The sequence below is a fragment of the Nycticebus coucang genome, chromosome 10 (assembly GCF_027406575.1).
Source record: "Nycticebus coucang isolate mNycCou1 chromosome 10, mNycCou1.pri, whole genome shotgun sequence".
NCBI classification, from domain to species: domain Eukaryota; kingdom Metazoa; phylum Chordata; class Mammalia; order Primates; family Lorisidae; genus Nycticebus; species Nycticebus coucang.
The window spans coordinates 81,898,039-81,912,899 of NC_069789.1; the positions used below are offsets into that span (position 1 = coordinate 81,898,039).

Here is a 14,861-nt window from a genome sequence, read left to right on the forward strand (position 1 = left end):
AAACGTTCTGTGGTAATGCTGTCTTCTGGGTAAAATCAAGCACGAAAAGATGGCCATGCCCCCTGGAATAGCCAAGTACTCTGTGGAGATGCAGGACCACAGGGCAATACACTCCCCATGGGCAGGACCTGTCCAGCAGAGCCTTCTGTGTCCTGCAGAGTGACAGACTGACATGGCTCAAGGCACAGACCTAGGCCCTCAGGTAGAGTCTATGCATGTACACACACACACACACACATAGAGACACCTGCGTGTACATATATGCATGCATACTTATACACACAGGTGTATCTATAACACAGACACATACATGTATACAGAGAAACACATCCATTCACAAATAAAGACACACCCTGAGACACATCCACAGAGGCCCACACACACATACATATCTATTCCCACATACTCAAACACACATGCTTACGGCACAGACACACACTCACATGTACACAAACACACACACGTGCATACAAACACACTCACACACAGCCTCATCCATAGGCTGCGGCATTGCCATTCTGGGAAAAGGCCAATTCTGCAGTCAAGCTCTCTCCATAGAGAGGAAACCATCACTGAATCGGGGAGCTGTCAGGGGACGGAGAGGGAGTGACACAGAAAGGCGGGGAGAAGCAGAAACATTTTCTCAAATGCTTTTCAGAGAGGGCTCAAAAATATTGGGAGAATTTGCAAGTTTTCAGTTCTGGTTAGAGTTTAGACCTTCAAATATTTAGGTCTAGCCAAACTGGGTCCAATAAATCTCACATCAGAATCAGACCTGGGTTCATATCCTAATTTTACTCTGTATGTGATCTTGGGCAAATTATTGAGCCTTGGTTTTCTTATCTGTTAAGTGGGAATGATAACACCAGTCACTCAGGTTGTGACCACATCAGATGAGAGTAAAACATGGTAACACCATTGTCCAAGCTCAGTGATCAGCTCCCTTCTCCACTGTCTCACAACCAGTCACCAAGATGAATTTATCTATTAAAGAAGTGTCAAAATTACCCATGCTTTGTTATTTTCTCCCCTATACATTTTTCCCCTCCCTCACCTTCCCAAAACCACTTGAAATTCTCTTCTCCCTCCTTATTCTAAAGTATCCAAAGGATGTGCAGGCTTGTCTAATCAACATAGTCTTAGAGGAGGAAAGCAGGTAATGCAACATTAAAAGGCTTCAGTCTTCGTGGAATAAAGAAATCTGACAGCTTCTTTTCTCCGCAGAATGGGGGCTGATTTGACAAGCCTTGGTCTTCTCCCCACATGTGAATGGTGAAAACAAAGAGCCTATGGCTACCAACTGCTAACCTCACTTCACTGTTGCTATAATGTATCCAGTTAAGAGTAGATAGGGTTCAAATTAACTTTTGAGGCTTCTAGCATTTTTCTTTCTTTTTCTTTTTTTTGAGACAGAGTCTCACGATGTTGCCCTCGGTAAAGTTCTGTGGCATCACAGCTCACAGCAACCTCCAACTCTTGGGCTTAAGCGATTCTCTTGCCTCAGCCTCCCATGTAGCTGGGACTACAGGCGCCCACCACAACACCCAGTTTTTCTTTTCTTTTTTTTTTTTTGGTTGTAGTTATCATCATTGTTGTTTAGTGGGCCTGGATTTGAACTCACCAGCTCCAGTGTATGTGACTGGCAGCCTAGCCGCTTGAGCTACAGGTGTCAAGCCACTTCTAAATGCCCAAAGGAAAAGTGTCTATTTCTTTTTTACACTTGATCTTAGCCAAAAGGCAGGGAAGTGATTCTATTTCTTTTTTGATAAGAAATGTTTACAAACCCTTCATCAGTGGCCATAATCTACTTCTTCATCAAGGAAGCTTATTATCATTATTATTATTTTTTTTTATTTTTTTGGAGACAAGAGTGTTGCTTTGTCCCCCTTGGGAGAGTGCCCTGGGGTCATATCTCAGAGCAACCTCAAACTATTAGCTTCAAGTAATCCTCTTGTCTCAGCCTCCCCAGCAGCTGAGACTACAGGTTCCTGCCACAACACCAGGCTATTTTTTTCTTTTTTAGAGGCAGGGTCTTGCTTTTGGCTCAGGCTGGTCTCGACCTCATAATCTCAGTTGATCCACCCACCTTGGCTTCTCAGAGTGCTAGGATTACAGGTGTGAGCCACGGGGCCAGCACAAGGAGCTTATGAAACCCACAACGTGATAGCCTGTGATAGGGGCACCTTGGACTTATTTTTCAGAGGGGCCCAGCAAAAATGGAATCCATTTTTAAATTTCTAAATTCTTAGAAAAGTTAGTTTCTAAATTCCTAGGAAAGTTAAATTCATTAGTAAAGTTTCAGAAAGCTGGGACATAGATTGAGATCAAAAGGTCTGATGTGGTCTGTGGCAGACCAAATTTGCCCGCACCTCTCTGGTGATATATAATAAGTATTGTGCATTTTAATTCTCTGCTCACGTTTCTTCATTTCTAAGAAACTGCTCTCAAGGAACTAGGGGCCACCATGAAACATTTCATGGAGGGCTTGTGTGTATTTGATCGATTTTAATTCTTTGAAAAATGGCGTTTTCTATCTTTTTGGTCACAGAAGATCAACAGGGTGAGGAGAGGGAGGAGTCTTTCTAAAGAGACTAAAATTAGAGCCAACGCACATGACAATGACTTCTAAAATGTACTTAAGAAGATGCACCTTTCTGGGAAAATAAAATCAGAGCTTTCCATTAGAATCCTAATCCTGATGCATTACTTCAATATTTTAAAAACTAAGTTCCTTTGTACTGAGAGAAATGCTGTTCATTTTACTATGTTCTGAGATCAGATTACTACTTTGTAAAATTTGAACTTTGATGTACCACCTTAGAGCCCTGTGTGACATTGCTTTTTAACTGCCGTTTGGACAAAACAGAATTCTTTTTGTTGTATCATTTGACTTGACAGCCTAATGCTCAGGACATGTTTTCCTTGCTCCTCCATAAAGGGAGTTGGGGTCCATGGGAGTCGCTTCCAGAACTCACGATACCCCTGCTTAACATGGCCATCCTCTTGGGACAGCCAGCAGAGCTCCGGTCCACTGGGGCAGCTCCATCTGCAAACTGGGAGCCTGGTCTCAGCACTCCCAACTTAGTCAAATATATTCAAATCTGCATGCTTGTTTTCTCTTCCAGACACCCTGTGAAGTGCACATTGTCTACATTTAAAAGATTATGAGACAATAAGGGGCTTCCCTAAGAGTACACAGCAGGGGGCCATATTGAAGCTAGAGACTTCTTCTCTGGGGCTGACCAAAGACCCTGGCTTCCACCAACTCACAGAGCCACCTCTGGGACATTCCGCCCCAAGTCCTTTTGTTGGTGACTTCCTTCCAGGAGTAAGTAGTTTTCTGAGCTGTCTCAAATAATATTTGGCTGATGTATGTCTCCAAAACACCTTATTTTATTTGCTTGTTAAGTTTTTTACTGACTACTACTAGCTGATAGAAGCTGAATTGAATGAGGCTTTAAGGAAACTTGCGTGCAATTGAAGGATTGTACAGATGTTTTTCTTGGAATTTTCCATTCCTTATCCATGAATGGAGGAAAACATGAAGAGGAAGAAAACAAGAGCCAGATGGCAGGCATTGCTGGTCTGTCGCCTCAGGTTCCCTGAGTAAGAAAAAAGGAAAATCTTCTTTTTTAAAAGGCAGACTTGGGAAATATCCCCAGTGTTAGGTCCGGGTGCTTGTTGGTTTAGTAGGGAATGACTAATTCTAAAATGCAGCAACAAGGTAAAACCACAGGACATACAAGTTATGGCACTCCTACCTAAACTTGTACCTGAACTCCGCAATGTTCAAGTCTAGAAATGACCACAGAGGTGTAGTCAAATTAAAATTAAATTAAAGTTCCATTATTGGGCAAGTATTTAAAAAATAAAACTCTCCAATTCAAATTGCCCCTATCGCCGCTGACAATAAAAATCCTGTTTTCTGGTGACAACTCCCTTTTTAAATCACCTGATAATTGTGACCGAAGGAACCAAGGACTGATTCATCTATGCAGTCTGCACACAGGGAAAGCCTGAGACCCAGGGTTCACTTCTAGTGACAAATCATGACGAGCTACTTCTGGTGTCCTTCCTCCCCCCACTCTTTGTCATTAAAGACATTTCATTTTTATTGAACAATTTATAGTTTTCTTTTTTATATTTTCGCCTATTTGAAACCAGGGTTATCTTGAAGAGACCATAACATAATTTTCCAAAATATTTTATAAATTTCCTCTTAAGGGATTTTCATAACCTGGTAAAAATAATCTCATGAACAACACAGCTGAAGTACAAAATTCCGATATTCATTCTTTAAAACTTAAAGAGAAAAGGCACATTGAACATCTTGGTATTCTGCAACGGTGACAGCAGCTTTAAACACAGGGAGCTGAGGCAGCCACAAAAATATTGGAGAAATTCTAATTTGAAAATTGGCATCACACTTCGGGTAAATCATACCTCTATCATCACAGCCACTTTTGTGCTTTAAAAATACATTAGTGTGGGCATGCGTGTTCTGTCAGCTAATTTCTAGTTCTTTTCTAGAGTTTCTTGTCAAATGACTAGCCACTAGAAAAAAAGTCAGAAAAGCCTTTTCACAGCAGCAAAGATCACTCCTAAAACTGTCCTTTCCCTCTGCTTGTTTTCCAGAACCCTTCCTACGATGGTACTGTTTGTTTCATTGGGCAACTTGGGGTTCCTTTGGAAATCTCCTTTGTTCTTTTCCTGCTTTAAACAGCTCAAAAATAGCAACCTCTTCAATAAAAGAACAAACTGGAAAGTATTCTGGAAATAATGTCAGTGTTATCATTCTAAAGCTGTCATTCGGATAACATTTTAACAGAAGGAGTCCAGTAGTAAATGAGAGTTACAATGGATGTGTGTATTTGCAGGGACAGGATTATCCTCCAGATGATACACTGTCACATGATTAGTATTCTTCAGTAGAATATCAAATATCTCAGTAATTGCAAATAAAACAGAAAATTACATTAAACCTACCCATGATGGAGTATGGGAATGTCGCAGACACGTCTCTATTTCCACTCCATTTTCACATTTAATCATTGCTAAATCTCTACAACGCATGTTTCTGATGTCTCACTCTGTCACAATATTCCATATGTTTGGCAACCTCTCCCTCATAAGAAGAAACTTTCCATTAATTTGGCTGCAAGTTTTGTCTCTATGAAGCTATTCCCAGAACCAATCCCTTAACCCCTTAACATTATAATTAAAGCAAATTATCCTTTAAAGGCATCTGGGGGTGAGGTACGGCAGTAAAACATCCGTGGCTAGAGCAGGATTGACAGAGGAAAGGGGACAGGGAGGTCTGAGAAAGGAAAAATCCACCGAAATACCAGCAGGAATTAGAACTCACCTCCCAAGACGATTTCCCAGCCAGCTGCTAATATAGTTAACCCAAAGTACATTTTCCAAGGGAGAATCAATTTCAATTTCACCAATTAAACTCAACCTGTCCACCTAACCCCCAACAGCAGTGCCTCGAAATGGTTGATTTGTGCACCTTTTTGATCAGGGTTCCTATAAAATCAAGGGCGACAAAAGGCAAAAGCCTCACAGTGGCATCTATTTTTAGTGGATTTCTTCCTACCAGAAACAATAACAGCCCAGCTCCAGGGCAGCTTCTGTCCTAAACCTAGCACCTGTGCCTCCCTCCCAGGCTCCAAGAAGAGATGGGTCTCACCATCCTGCACCTGCTGGACACATGCCCCCCAGTAAAATCCCTGTGTTCTGAATTCTTGAATGATCCCATGTTCCTTCCAGCAAAGATTCCAAAAGAAAGAAGGAAGAGACAGAAGAAGGGCGCAGGAGGAAGGAAGGAAAAAGAGAAGATGATGTTCAAGGCACCCAACCACAATGGAATCTTACTAAAAGCAGGAGAGCCTATCTGCTCACATCTGTGTTATGGATACTGTGAACACTCATTCCAGGAAGGGAGAAAAACAGAAAAATGTTACAAAAGTAAATGCCCTCCCCACCCCCAACATGACCCAGCCATCTCCAAATCCAGCAGTCTAGGCAGCAATGTATCTGGTGCTGCTGTCTGTCTCCAACCTTGAGTTTCCCAAAATGGGTAATATTACTCCTGTTGTCCTCTCATCAGCTAAACTGATTCTAAGTCTCTGTGTGTTCCAGAGCTTCTCAGCTCTATTCCTGATAAATTTCCCTAATTGAAAGAAATGGCACAAGGTCCCTTCATCCAGCTCCACGGACCCTCCCCCATCCACAACTCTTCCATTGGAGGAGGATTCAAGTTTCCCAGCCAGAAAAATCCAAATATCTACCATACCTGCCCAAAACAAGAGGCTCAAAGGAGATGTCTTAACAAGGTAATAGAAAGGTTAATCTTTGTTAACTAATTTTCTATCTGGTCCCCCCCTCCCAGGGCTTGTCTGCCTCCTCCCAGGACTGGGGTCTCTGAGGGTCTGTCTGCTCATGGGGACGCGAAGTACTCACCACCTGACTGTTACACTGAGTGAAAGGCACGAAAATCCAGGAAAATGGGAAGTTAGGACATAGAAAATATTTAGGACTTACGGCTGGGCAGCAGGGTCATCAGGTCACTGTTCAAACTACAAGATGCCCTTGTGGCCCGTGTTTGTGACTATTCAATGGAAAGAAATGGCTTTGCCTGTTTCCTTGCCTCCCCCACCCTAACCTCTGGGACGACTGGATTTTTAAAATTCGACCTTGGAATCTGCAGTCACGTAGGCGGTCTTCAAGGCGTCTGGAGGGCTCGCTTTGCCCTAATCCCCACTGCATTTAGTCTACATTCTTGCCTTAGCCCCTCTTTGTTTTTGGCGCGTCAAGAGGCAGGTGCGGGTCCACCTCGCGTCGGCCCTCCTTCCTTGAACTTCCTGCCGCTCCCGGCTTCATCCCGACACGGCTTTTCCAATAATTCTTTTCCTTCTTCATTAGTTTCACCCTTCAGATCCCAAGACACATTCGCCCCGCCTTCTAAAAAATCAACAAATTTAAAAGGTCCCACATTGGATAAAGCCAATCTCCCAAGAGACACAGGGTGAAGCCTGCGCTCGGTCCCAGGCCAGCGGCGGCCTCTTGTCCAGCGCGTGCAACCCACCGGCGGCGCCTACCCCGGCAGCGCAGTCACCAACTCCCGCCCTGGTCGAATTTAATTTACATCATATGCTGCCCAGGTAGCGTTCTGGTCTCTCTTGAGTCTGCCACGTTTCCTCCGCTCGTCAAGGTCCCCAAGCAGAGAGGGACCCGAGGTTCGAACGCGGGCAGAACGCGCGGGCTGCGCAGAGCCTGGGCCGCCTCCTCGCTCCAAGGCAGAGCAGCTCCAATCACGGGAGCATTGCTTTCAAAGTGCTAAAAAGTCACTGAAGGCTCTAGCCGCCAGCCATGGGGTTTAAATTTGTCTTTCCAAATGCTCTGCGCGAAATGGGCGTGGGGACGGAGAGGGGTTTCAGCACAGGACACTCGTATGGGTCGCGCCGTCGGCGCTCGCGCCTACCGCGCTTGTACTTGCGAGCAAAGTCCCTGCCACTACGCTAAAGGGCAGGAAACACGGTCCAGGCTTAGCCAATCCCGGCTCAATCGGACCTGAGGGCTGCTTGGCAACGTAAATTCGCAAAAGAAGCGATTGCAAACCGCTGAATAGATGGAAAGGGCCGAGAAGGAGGCCGGCCGAACGCAGCGTGCGAGGGTCACAGAGGAAGTCCCTCCCTTGCCCCATTCCCGGCCGCGACCTCTACCCACGGTGGCGGGATGCGGCAAGAGCAAAGCCGTCTATCTCCGAAAGACGACCCGGCCCTCATCTGCCTTCGCCGACAAGTCCCGGAAAACTCGAGGCACTCCCAGGATGGATCCCGGGGCAAGTGCCCAGGATCGTGCGTTGCCCGCAGGTGCGCAGCAAACACCGGTTGAAGGAATTCACGTGCAGTTCTCCGGACCACCCAGGCCGGCGCCTGCCCGCGGGGCGGAGGAAGCCCGCCCCGGCCCCTACGAGGTCAAGCAGGTCGCGCTCCCAGACCCCAGACGCCACTCTCGCCCAGCCCTGTGCAACCCCGCCTAGCGCAGGTTTTCCGCAAGCCAAGCGAGGAAATAAACTCGAGTTAGGTCCTTCCTCTTTTCAGTCCCTTCTTCCCAGATCACTGGGGACCGCTCGGTGTAGACCTTTGACCCTCACCCACTCCACCTGCCTACTCGGTGACCCGGTTTAATCGTTAATGCTGCAGCCTAAGCGCTCTGGGGCCGCGGCTTGCCAAGCTTCCCTCGGCCCTCACTACTCTCTCCGATCCAGGCTATAGAAAAGGAAGAAGCGGGAACCCTCCCGCCCCTCGGGCGTCTTTGGCTACCCGCGGTCCCAAGCTAGGCGCAGTCGGAGTCACCCGGGGTTTCTCCAAACATCCTTCAGGATGACAGTTTTGGCTGGAAGCTGGGGTGGGATCCCTAGAGGTTAGGGAATTTGAATCCTCAACCTAGCAGGCAGCAATCTACTAGCTGGGACAGCCGGCCTGACCTTTAAAAATTGTCTTGCTCCTTGCAACAGAAAAATAGTCGGGCCTTGTGGCGGGCGCCTGTAGTCCCAGCTACTCCGGAGGCGGACGCAAGAGAATCGCCTAAGCCCAAGAGTTTGAGGTTGCTGTGAGCTATAACTCCAGGGCACTCTACTAAGGCGACAAAGCAAGATTCTGTCTCAAATAAATAAATAAATAAAAATTGTCTTGCTCTTGATTCTCTTTTTGTGACACAGGGAGGGAGGTTTATGGTGCCCACGGCTGTAGTCCGGTTTTCTGTATTGGAATCTGATACTCTTTAGATAGACAGAAGTGGGGGTGGTGGTTATTCCTTGACACCCAGACAGGGCAAGAATGGAAAGAAGAGCAAATAGCTCCTGAGTTTGAGAGAACTCCTGGCTTGGGAAATGAGTCCCTTTCACCTCCTAGGGAATGGCCTGCAAGAAGGACAATAAAGTCAGGGGCTAGGATTCACAACGCCAGCCACCTGCGCTGGAAGATTTACTCATGCACCCCTGAGGGCCCCAGGAGGGGAGCGAAGAGGGGGTGGGGGGCCAAGAGAAGTCCTTCACCCAGATCCTACTGAATACAAAATAAAATATCCTTTTCCCACAACACCAGGGTTTGCAAAATGTTGCAGAAGCTATTTTAGGAGACAAGGAAGGGGGACAGAGACAGACAGCCTGTTTTCCGTTTATCACTCCCAGCCCGACAGGGAGGGCTCTCCTTCCTACCTAGGGGGTTGACTGCCCCTACTCTCTCGCAGGCCATCCCGGTCCCCCAGGCGTCAGTTGTCCTTTCCTTCTGTTCCTGGGAAAACTACGTGGGAGGTGGGTGCTCTCAAAACTGAGAGCAAAGGGCAGCTAAAACGCCCCACCCTCCTATGTACCCTGCACTGTCCGCGGCTCCTTAGCCCTTGAGTTGGGCCAGCAGGATCCAGATGGGTGAAGAGGACTGCTGAGGTCCAGGAAGAGAGTTTGGGACACTGCTCCGGAGGCACTCAACACACGGAATGCTGTCCCCCATCCAGGAGGACGTTCAGCGTCCCTACAGCCCAGTACTGAGGTGACGGGTTGACCAGGACAGAAGCAGGCTGTTTCGGAGACAGATAGCTGATAGACAGGTAGGTGAATGAGTGGTGGAAGACAGAACAGTGACCCTATATCATGGAGGGCCAAGTAACCCAGGAGTCACCAGCCCAGGATGGGGTCCTTTCTGACCCATCATCCCACCCACCAAAAGCTATGGAACCTTTTCCAAAGGGCCCTCGGCCCCTGTTGGAAGCAACTACCCTTGGGTGCCACCTCTTTCTGACTGAGCGCTCCTGCCACCCACGGCGAGGAGCCAGCGTTTTGAGTTCCTCAGAAGCCACTGACGTTAGGCGGCAGTCGGGCTGCAACTGTGAAAGGAAGGGGACTCTACTTTCCTACCCCAGATTGCTCCTGGGATGGCCACCAGCCTCCTCCCGCCTGATTCCTTCCGAACTCCTAGCTCCAGGCCGACACCCCTCGAGCCGATGGTCACCACAAAGCTTGCTCCGAGAAGTCCGATTGGGGCTGCCCCAGGGGCACAGGCCAGCAATGGGACCGAGGGACGGCTGAGAAGTGAAAATCACGGAAGCTGATGGCCCTACCTACCAGTCGGCCCTGCAGTCTGCAGTGGGCGGAGGCAGAGGATAGAGCGGTGAGGAAACTGCAGAGTTATGAGCAGAGACCCGTGTAGACAGAACTTACCACGTTACTTGGTAACATTTTCCTGAAGGGAATGCACCTCACACATTCCCAAATAAGCAAAAGAATATTCTGACTGCTGACAAATCAAACTAGATTTAAACCCTTAAAATGCCCCCACCATCCCTAGGGGATCCCTACACCTGCTCCATCCATGGTGGCTGGAGTAATGAAGAAACAGAACTGACTGGGTTAGGAGCAGAGTAGGGGAACCCAAACCTTCCAGTCGGCACCCCTGTGATCCAGCCTTCTGTCCTCTCCCCACCACAGGATTTAAAAGTCTACTGCCCTGGGATTACCCTTCTTCCTCCCAGAGGCTCCCCCCAAGACCTCTTAGTTCTTAGGCCATGGAGCCCCATGTTCCAGGAAAAAGAATGTGTATATGTGGGTAACCTACCTAACCTGCCCACCTACCCATTGGCTCCAGCACCAGAGCCAGCAGCCAGATCTGCTGCAAGTGAGGGTACAATCTGCACAGTTACAAAAGAAAAAAAGTTGATTAGGTCCCTCGAATTTGGCCAGTGCCTCCTCCAACGGAGGCCATAGAACCCTGGCAAGAAAAAAGAGAGGACTGATCACCTTCTCTTGGTTTGCTATTGTCTAGCTGGGCCACCCCCAGGTGAGAGTTCTTTTCTATATTTCCTTAAGTTTTCTACAGTTTGAACCCAGACTCACAGCCCGGGAGACCTGCAGTTCTGAAGGCAAATTCTGAGCATGTTAGGAAAATGAATTCCTGAGATAGAACATCAAAGTTGTCTCTGCACAAAGAGAAACAAAAAAGTGAGACAATCTGAGAGTCCAGCATCACCAGAAAGGCTGTGGGAGCAGAGCTCAGAGTCCTTTATTGCAGTCCGGACAGGCCACCTACAGACCACAGCCATCAGAGCACAGACCTACCGGATACCAATGATACACCCTTCCCCCAACTCGCACACTCCTCTCCAGAGCTACAAGCAGCTGAAGGACTTAAAGCACCTTTGCCAGGGTTTGTGTTTCTGTTTGTGCAGGGGCTGAGACCCTACTCTGTCCCTGCCTGTACCGGGTAGGGGGAGCAGTGAATTTCTAATGCCTTCCACCGAAACATGCCAGCAGTAAACTCCCCAAGACACAGCACAGGTGTGGAACTATCTGCCGACAGTTGACATAAAGACACAAAGAGTCTGTAGGATATAGTCAAGAAACAATGTAAATAGACTTGGATGAAACTATTCTAGTCCCTTCTCAAAAACTTCCCCGGAGAAGCCAGGGACACCGGCTTACCAGCCCGCCCTTTGAGGTATCGCCAGAACAAGAACTCATGCCGTGGAGAGAGAAGGCACAGGAGGGCGCGCTCGTGCGTCCTACTTCGCAGGTAGTCACCATCCTTGGATGAACTGTTCCTTTACTTAAATGAACCCTGAGGACAGAGCTACCGCACCAGTAAAGATTAATCGCAGGAGGAAAGGACAGTTCCTTGGCAAGGGGACAGAGGGAAGCCTTGGTTTCTCCACCTTGCCCAGGGGCACCCTACTTGAGTGCATGAACAGTGTCGGGCAAGACTCTCACCGCGGCCCACCACGGGCACGCGCGCGCGACGCTTGGGCACCTGTTCTGGCCTCTGCACAGGTCCTCTTTCATGGACTCTGCATTCAGGAGCGAGGGAGAGTCAGATTCCCTCCGGAAAAATCAGATTTCAGAGTCAGATTTCCCTCCGGAAAAATCTGCGCGCGCGCACCCGTACACACACTGAAAGACCAGGGGGGTAAACACGCCCGGAGCTCACGTCGCCTTGCTAAATTTTGGGCGCAGGAACAGAGCGGGCGGGCCAGCAAAGCGCCCACCCACCCCAGTCTTTCCCTGTTCAAATCTGAGCCACCCTGAACACCTGCCCTGGCGTGCGCAGAAGATGACCCCCAAGTCCACAACTTCGTCCCAGCGCTTCTCTCCCCTGCATTCCTTGGCTAGACTGTGGTGAGCAGCTTCCCTCACACCCATCAGTCCCTGGAGGCGCACGCGGCTAGTGCCCCTGGCAGCAGCGGTTGGGGACGCACTGGGTGCGCACGCCAGGCGCGCAGGCAGCAGGGACCAAGAGTGCGCCCCGGCTTCCCAGCTGCCAACCCCGGGGGCGGGAGACGCGCTTTCCAACTTCCCGCCAGCTGGGGTGAAGTTGAACTAAACCGTCTTGCCAGCTTTCACAGTAGCCCGGGAGGAAGGCGATTTGGGGGAACCACCCTCGCCCTCAGGCCTGGCCTTCAGCCCGCACCCCAGGTGTCTCTCCAGCGTTCCCAGAAAAGCCCTGGGTTGGAGATGCGGGCTCTGTACCCTGGGCTCGCCTCAAGACAGATCTAGCAGGCTTTCGCGTTCGGCTCCAAATAGCCACAAGCCAGGCCCTTCAAACGCACTCCGGCCAATGCCTCTGCCCTATGACCGCCTCTGCGCCCCGGCCGCCGGCCCCTCCCGGTCAGGGCCGCCCCGCAGCTGCTGAGGCTGCTGACTCGTAACCAAATTAAATCAGCGAGAAAGGGGGGTGTCTTACGTTGCATCGGCACACCGAGCATCTCCGGGAGCCCTTTGACAGCCCCCTCCGCGGGGACAGTCGCGCTCTGCATCATCTCGGAGCGAGAGACAGGGAGTCGCAGCCTACGGAGATCTCTCACTCTCTTGGTCTAGCTCGATTCAGAAATTTGAAAATAATAATAATAAACCCAACCAGGCCGCTGAAGTCGCGGTGGAAGCCGGGCTCTCAGTCTCTCCCGGAGGACTCCACAGGCTGGCCGGCCCCCTCCCCCCGCCACTCCGTCTGTTTCAAATCCCTTTGATCTCGCTCTCCCGGGTTGGTGCACATCCCAGGTTGAGGAGACGCTGTTGCTGCAGCTCTGGCTTTTTTCCCCTCCTCCCTCCTCCTCCTTCCTTCCTCCCCCTCCCCCTCCACCCTTCGCGTGCCGGCCGCCCGGGAGGCCGCGGTCACCCAGGCATTTTGATTCATTCACACTGCAGGAGCGGCCGTGACGTCGCTTTCCGCAGGGAGGCCCGCCCTTCAGCAAATCCCCCCGCCGGGCAACCGGCGGCCGACCCCGGCCATAGTGGGGCTCCCCGGCGCCCCAACGCTGCCGGCGGCGCAGGAGGGCGGGGCCGCACGGAGCGGGGCGGGGCCTCGCAGGCCCGCACACCCCCTCCGCCACCAGCCCCGCCGTGCGGGCTCGCGCCCTGAGTATAAATACTGCGGCTTCTCAGCGGCTGCAGCAGGTGGTCGGGAACTGCGGCGCTTGGGGCTCCTGGGTTTCTGCGGGTCTTCCAGGGGTTCCGGGCCGGCAGTTCGTGTCTTCTCCATCCCTCTATTGGGACCAAAGGGCGGGGCGGGGCAGACCGTCCAGAGACCCCGGCCGCTTGGCCCTGTCTTCCTTGCGCGCTCTCGGTCCCGGCTTCTCTGCCGGACCGAGCGCGCTCCGTAACCGGATGACTCCATCCATCCTCCTCCTACTCTTCTCCTCTGGCCAATTCCTTTCCCGCGGCACTTTCCAGCCCCTGCTTTCTCTCGCCCGCGTCTGGCTGAAGCTGGGCCAGGGACAGCCCGTACTCGGCCCGGAACGCGCGAGTCACGCAACGGGCAGCGGCCGGCGGGGCTGGGGAAGGCGGCCCGGGGCAGTGCGCGGGGTGGCGGGGCGCGGGCCCCCGTGCGCGCCCCCGCACGCCGCGGCCTGCGGCCCGGAGCCCCCTTGTGACGGGCGGGGGCCCCGTGGCTCGCTCGCGGCGGTGGGTCTCCCTGGCTGCCTTGCTTGCGTCCGCCCGTGGTCCCGTTCTCGTCCCCAGAGGCCGGTTTGCCTCGCCACGGGCGCTTTGAACAATTCCCGGCCTCGTGTGTGCAGGTCGGCGGCGTGCACGGGACGCCCGGGGCTAACCAGCGAAAGGGCCTGCAGTGCTTTCTGTGTTTAGAAGATGCACATATATAAATAAACGCTTTAAACAAATTCTCCTCGGCGCGAGTGTCTGGCGGATACGAAACCGAAGGCCCCAGGCTGAGTCTCCGCGGAGATCCCGACGCTTCGTCGGATGCTCGACGCCTCCCGACCGCGGGCGGGGAAGCCCACCCCGTCGGCCCCAGGGTCCCGGCCCCCTCGGCGCGCCCATCCGGGATTTCGTACCAGAGGTGAAGGCAGATGCGTTCTCCAGAGAGTCCAGCCTGGGCGGGAAGGGGCACCGTGTGCCGTCCTCACCCTTCCAGAACATTCCCTGCTCTTTCCCCTGGCGTTGTCCCCAAACACGGGGACACCTGCCCATGTTTCAGGATTAGTGAGGCAGGATGCGGGAGGGGAACATGGTCTGCGATGCTTAGAATTGGTCCCCATGTGGTCACAAGGACTTTTGTCTATCCTGGCACTGGGTTGGCACCATCTCTTCCCCCGGAACTCCCGTGTGCGCTCGAGGCTAGAGAACATGTGAGAGAAAAAGCAAAGAACGCGGTGACATTTTCAGTGTTTACCGAAGTGTGTTCTACGGATATAGTAAACAAACACAGGGAAGAGCCAGCCTCATTAGTAACCAAAGACGCGGAAAACAAAACAACATAGTACGTAGCTCTTGGGCTGTTAAATGAGCACCAGGGTGGGGGATCGGGTGGGGGTGCGCTGGGGGGTTCAGTGCTGGTGAAAGGGTTTGGAAG

At 51.1% G+C, this 14,861-nt stretch overlaps 1 protein-coding gene across 1 annotated transcript in view; it reads right to left on the bottom strand.

Moving 5' to 3' along the window:
* The window catches only part of LHX4 (LIM homeobox 4), a 40,626-nt gene extending 27,776 nt beyond the window's left edge, over positions 1-12,850 (bottom strand). The window contains exon 1 of the mRNA XM_053606862.1: positions 12,738-12,850. Coding sequence (XP_053462837.1) covers positions 12,738-12,813 — 76 coding nt within the window. The 5' untranslated portion in view covers positions 12,814-12,850. The remainder of the gene's footprint in view (positions 1-12,737) is intronic.
* Between the last annotated feature and the right edge of the window lie 2,011 nt (positions 12,851-14,861).